This window comes from Hevea brasiliensis, chromosome 1, assembly GCF_030052815.1.
Source record: "Hevea brasiliensis isolate MT/VB/25A 57/8 chromosome 1, ASM3005281v1, whole genome shotgun sequence".
Taxonomy (NCBI): domain Eukaryota; kingdom Viridiplantae; phylum Streptophyta; class Magnoliopsida; order Malpighiales; family Euphorbiaceae; genus Hevea; species Hevea brasiliensis.
The window spans coordinates 156,292-162,628 of NC_079493.1; the positions used below are offsets into that span (position 1 = coordinate 156,292).

Sequence of the window (6,337 nt, forward strand, 5' to 3'; positions counted from 1 at the left end):
AAGTCAAAAACCTACAGAATTCTTCTCCCAAAAACTTTAAAACTCATCCCAAAGTTTCAAAATACAATCTAAACACAAATACACATCTCTAGGGCCTAAAACAACTTGAAAACATGCTTAATACCCACATACATTAATCAAAAACTTAAATCCTAGGTTTTCCCTAAATTCAACATAGCATATGCATGGATTTCTTCAAATTCATCATAGGAAACTAGTCATTTAAGGCCCATAATACTTAAACATTCCTAAACTAATAACAAGACATGAAATTTCTACATATATCACAAAACCCTAACCCTATCACGCATAGATTTCTCCTAAAACTTAACTTAAAACAACTTTTCATGAAATTAAAGTTAAGAAGAAAGAAAAATTACCTCTTTTCTTAGAGTATGGAGGTGAGAAAATCAAAATTTCAAAGATTGAATCTACTCTTCCACAATTTTAAATAGAAGAACCCACCTCCAGATCTTCAAAACTCAAGGAAATCTCTTCAAAGAGTTCCTTATATTCCCCAAAGTTGAGAGAGAGAGGAAAAAAGAAAACTCTAAGTATTTTGACAGTAAAATAAGCTTTGGACCCCTTTTTATACCTTCTCCATCAAGAGACTTTCGGTGGCCAAAAGTTCAGCTTTCGGCGGCCAAAAGTTCAGCTTTCGGCGGCCAAAAGTTCAGCTTTCGGCTACCAGAGTCTATTTAATTCAAAAGAGCTTTTGAGCAAGAAAAGGAATTTCAACTGTTGAAAGTTCATATTTTGGCTACCGAAACTCCTTATGCCAGAAATTTTTACTTAAAAACTTTTAGGAAATAAAACCTTTAAAATATTTTTCATTTTTAAATATATTTTGAACATCTCAAACCCACATACATGAACATACTTTCACATCTTACTATCACTCCTTTATCAGTGAAGTTTTACTTTTCACCAGAATCCCCAAATCACAAATCCCAATCCCCAGACCCAAACTCTAAACTCCAAACCTCTAAAATGACATGACATTTGTCAAATTGAAACTTTATATTTTCATGTATTGATAGATTTTGATAAATTGGTTCTAGGTTGTTGAAGTGTTGATCTATGCAATTTGAATCATTGGGGCCATAAGTAGATAGAGAACATAATTAAATTTGTTTATTGGGTATCAAATTAATGGAGATAATTTATTATTTTTTTTAATCTAATAAGTATCACGTCTGCAAAAATAACCTTAAAACTAACTACTAAATGTCACAATAAAATTTTTGTTACTTAAATTTAAATTTAAATATTTTATATTACAAATTGAAATACAATCGTAAATTTACCCTATCAAGTTATCATACTTGTAGTTTACATTAACTTTGTGACGTCACTGTTTATTCTGGGATGCTTTCGTCTATCACAATAGCCCATATCACAAGTTTCTTAGCGTTGTTGATTATGAAAAAGGAGAAATTAAGGATGCGGCTGTGAAAAACTTGAGTTTATATGAAAGATAAATTTAATAATCATTCGATTAAGTATCTATATTTATATTTATATATTCATTATGTAAGTTTTAATTAATTTTATATATTTTATTAAAAAAATTAATTTTATATAAATCTTAATGTAAATATTTAATCAAATAGTCATTTTTCTCGTATTCATATGAGAACGAATTTATATTAAATATATCTATAAATTAATAATTGCACACACCAAAGATTTCGGTATCATGTATATAATTAATTTTCATAAAAAACCAATGGACTGACTGATTTTGATGCGGTCCTTGCTTCCGCTCCTCCGCAATTTTACTCGATTGGATTAAAATGGCAGTAGAAGACACGGTCTGCTGCAACCCACCCCCTCTACATTATCCAAGAATTTCTTGAGAGCCTAGCTTGGTTGCTACATCATTCATTTGCAAACAATCATTAGTTAAGTTTTATACATGAAAGAAAAAGAAAATGGAAAGCCACTCTTGGCAGGATACGTGTTTTGTCAGTTATTAATTGGAAAATAAAATTCAACAGGAAATAGAAATGCATGCCCAGCATACAAAACTCTAAAATATATTCAGCTTATATTTGAAAACTCAAGTCAAATTCAACATCAATTCCAAATAAATGGCAACTGCACAACAAACGACGAAGAAGCATGAACAGAAAACATGAGGCTGGCTAGCTGTAACCAATTTCTACATTCTTGGTCAGTTCACTCATCCAATTCATACAACATGCGGTTCTAGGCCCCTTTGCTTCCTTGTTTTCCCCACAAACAAGTCTCCAGATTTTATCATGCCGGGAATAAGGCCAATGATGGTAATGAATGGAAATTGTGCAACAGCATCTCTTCTTCCCAGTGAAACAATTGCTGTTACTGAACCATCTGGCTTGTAGGCGGCCATTTTGCATTCTTTTCCTCCAGCCATCAATAACTTCAAGTTTCCAGCAGCCACTTCAGCATGTTTTTGTGCCAAATACCCTTGTTTGATTTCCTGTTATATTATATGGTATTTCATTCAAACCCATACGTGCATGATTAGTTTACTAATCAACTACTAGATTCTTGATAAGGGCAAGATTTTTTTACACTTACATTAATTCTAGTAAAAAAAAAATATAAAACATTCACTACTTACTTTATGCACAAAGCTAATTTGTTTCTAGAAGAATTACAATTTACAATCACTTTTAATTGAGGTAGTCAGACACCTTTCTTTAGCATTGCATGCGCATCAAACAGACGACAGTAAATATCCTGGCATATGAATGTTATCCTCTTGTACTGCTGTATACAACCAAACAGGCTGGGTCAAAAGAACTAAAATGGTCGGCACAGTAAATGGGCTATTAATTCATGATTCAGCTAAACTAAAATTTTAGGTTGATCCAATTCCAAGCTATAAGGGTACAACAAGGGTATTTATGCTCACAAAACTAACCATGACTTGTTCATTAATGTCATCACAAAATTACCCGAGTCATTTCAAAGTTTACTTTGAAATTATTAAGAATGCTCTCTTAGAAAATTCTGGCTTTGCCATATAGCTCAGGCAAAATCATATCAAAATTTGCTCAAATAAATGGATAAGGAAAATTTATCTAATATGCTGTGATAAACTCAAATGTAATTAGCCTTTTTCTTTAATTGAACCCCTATCAACCACAGAAGGAATTATGAATCATGGAAAAACAAGGATCCTGGCAAAACCAACCTAAATTTTAAAAATGATTGTAGGATTGAGTCTATAACTTACTGGAATATTAGTAATATCTCCAATTGCAAATATATTTTTTCGGCCCTTGACTCTTAAGTACTCATCAACCACCAATCTTCCATGAAAATCCAAGTTGTTCTTCAAAACAGTATCCTTAAGCCATGCTGAGCCCAGTGGTTTCCCTGCACATAGGAAATGGCAATCTGCCTTGATAGTTTCTCCAGCTAAAGAATGGTATATTCTGCTACCATTTTCATCCACTTCTGGAATAGAATTTAAATCAACCCTTTGCTCCAATTTCACATCAACATTCTTTGATCTTAACCATTTTAGTGTCTTATCAGCAGCTTTTGGCCCAATAAATTCCATCAATCTTGACCCATTATGTACCAGAGTAACCTTCTTTTCTGGGAAATCAACAGCAATTTCTCCTGCAAGTTCAACACCAGTGGGACCTCCTCCAACAATTAAAATGGAATGAGCAGACTTAATTTTTTCATTTTCTGCCAGTGCAAATATCACAGAACTAAGTTGAGCAGAAATACAATATATACACACATAAACATATGCACACTGCTAGAACCAATTCTTCACATAGTATGATCCAATTATCCCTTAATTCATTGAAAACTCAATTAGTCACAAGATTGTGAGTTTATCAAAATATGAATTTTTTTTTTTGCCAATTGGACAAAAAAAAAGGCCAAACATTTGCGTCAATTCACGTTGATATCCACAATATTTAATTTCGTGTTAAATATCCAAACCTTTAACATTCACCACAATTCTATCCAATGGCTCAAATTGGCTTTTTTTTATACCTTTCTTGTTCCTCCAAACCAAAATTCAATAGAAGCTCGTATAGTAAGAAACAGATGTGCACTTAAGCTGTGCCAATAATGCACTAATAGCAGCTTTAAGGAATCCTGTTTCTTGCCATCTGTGTACTAAATATCTAAGATTGGGGCCAACATTAATAAATTTGCAATTGGATATGGAATTACTTGTGTTTCTGCATGGTTTTACCTGCTTGGTATTCAGCAAGTCTTGCCGTCCTAGTTTTTGGAACAGACTCTGCATGGCCAGTAGCAATGACAAGATAATCATAGGGAACTATATGACCCTCTGCAGTCAATACAACTGTGTCAGTGATGTTGATTGCATTAGATGTAACAATACGGCCATTTGTGAAGTAATCTCTATGATTTATCACTGATCTCTTCCCAAATGATGGCTCCACCATTGCTCTCAAGCTTGCCCATGTGATTTCAAAGTACTCCTTCCTGGTTTCAATTTTAAATTCACTTAGAACTACTAATGATAACCACATGATGCAAAGAAAATGAACCCCATAATATTTTACGGAACATCTACATTTTTAGTTCTATAAAAATTATGCTCAAGCCAAATTCTATGCAACAACTAAAACTTAATTCCAAACTAGTTGAGGTCAGTCATATGGATCCTTTTTCACCATTCAGCTTTGTTAGACACCATTTCTGCATCCATATCCAAATTCTAAACTTGAAAAGAAAAAAAAATTAAAATTTGCAAAACAGTAGAGTTGATTATGAAATTTTCAAGACAGTTTCATTAGTTAAATAAAGTCTATGCATTAAAAACGCACGATATCAAGCATGATCCTATAATGAAATTTAATTGCCATTGAAATGGTCTATATTTATTTGGTTCCAAACACAATATAAGGTGCCTTTTCTAGTTTATTTAACTACCTCCATTGTTTTCTCCACCATCCAAGTACACATGAAAAGGAAGATTACAACTTGACATAGACACCAATGCTACTAAATTTGTTTTACCTTTACTGAAGTGCACCTTGAAACCATTCTTGCAATTCGCTGAACTAGTGAACAGCGTTTTCCATTAAATATTTATCAGATTTCCGTAGTAACTTATGCTTTCGCCCTTGTAACATCTCTTAGTTGATTAGAAGTTTTCAAAACTTTTAGCAGCTCCGACCGATGTAAAGCATGATTATGCACAAATAATATATATATATATATATATATATATATATATATATATATATATATATATATATAAACATGACAAGATGTACCAAAATTTGCATGTAGAGTTACAAGAGCATTATATAGCAAAGAAAAAGGAGCAAAAATCAATAAATGCGTACGGATCAATGAGGGTAACATCAACATCGAATTGAAGGGATTCGGCAAGCAAGGAGCCTGCAATACCCCCTCCTATAACCACCAATCTCCTCCTCTCCCCTCCCGATTCGTTCTTCCCGTTCATTTGTGATGAAATTCTGCAAGAATCAATGAATCAATGAATTTCTGTTGCTTTGATTTAGACAGGCGTAGTTAACGAAGAAAAGCCAACTGGTCGACTGAAATGGTATCCATTTTTTTTTTTCCGGGTTTGCCCGTGGATAAAGGAAAGACCTGGAATATTATTGACCTAGAAGGCTAGAACTTTCCAGTTTCCACTACAACAGCGCAGCAAATCTGCCTTATTTGGGTTTTGTACAGTGATTGTTCTTAAAAATTGGTTTAAGGTTGTAAAACAATAGCTTCTTAATTAGTTCTATTATAGCCTTTCAAATCATTAAATTAATAATTTGGTATGATTTAAAATTTTTATTTTTTTATTTTATCTCTGTATAGTATATAAAATTTTAATTATAAAATTTTAATGTTATATATTTATAAGATATATTTAGTGATTAATTAAATAATATAAAATATATCTTAAATTATTATTATAATATTATTTATAAATTAATATTTTATTTAAATAAATATTTTTAAACTATTTATTTTATCATGTCATGCTATCTAATCAATAATTTAAGGTTATTAAATCATTTCATATTATATTAATTTTTTAAATATGTTGATAATAAAAATTATATAATATAATATAATATCATATGATATAATACATTAATAAATTATGTTATACTCAATTTAATTTATAATTTACTTTGTAATAAAATGATACTACGAGATTCACTCTGTTAATAAAAGAAGTTTTTCTGTTTAGTGTCCATTAAATTTCTGCTGACGTGGACCTAAGGAGCTGACGTGGATACAGGAAATGCTAAGCTGATAAATATTCATAATTTGAGGGTGGAAAAAAAAGAAAAACAATTTGTGCCATTTATTTCTC

The 6,337-nt window shown here is 31.6% G+C and overlaps 1 protein-coding gene across 3 annotated transcripts; it reads right to left on the reverse strand.

Moving 5' to 3' along the window:
- Nucleotides 1-2,023: 2,023 nt before the first annotated feature.
- LOC110671725 (uncharacterized) lies at nt 2,024-5,723 on the reverse strand. 3 transcript variants are annotated; one of them, XM_021834277.2, is made up of 5 exons: nt 5,611-5,723; nt 5,340-5,474; nt 4,214-4,470; nt 3,227-3,690; nt 2,024-2,464 (listed from the first exon to the last, which is right to left on the reverse strand). In XM_021834277.2, exons 2-5 carry the CDS (start codon nt 5,459-5,461, stop codon nt 2,195-2,197), a joined length of 1,113 nt encoding a protein of 370 aa, XP_021689969.2. In that variant the 5' UTR covers nt 5,462-5,474; nt 5,611-5,723; the 3' UTR covers nt 2,024-2,194. The 3 variants fall into 3 exon arrangements, with proteins under 3 accessions (XP_021689969.2, XP_021689970.2, XP_057984328.1); XM_021834278.2 differs by lacking the exon at nt 5,611-5,723 and having other exon boundaries at nt 3,227-3,618; nt 5,340-5,588; XM_058128345.1 differs by lacking the exon at nt 5,611-5,723 and having other exon boundaries at nt 5,340-5,587.
- Nucleotides 5,724-6,337: the final 614 nt, after the last annotated feature.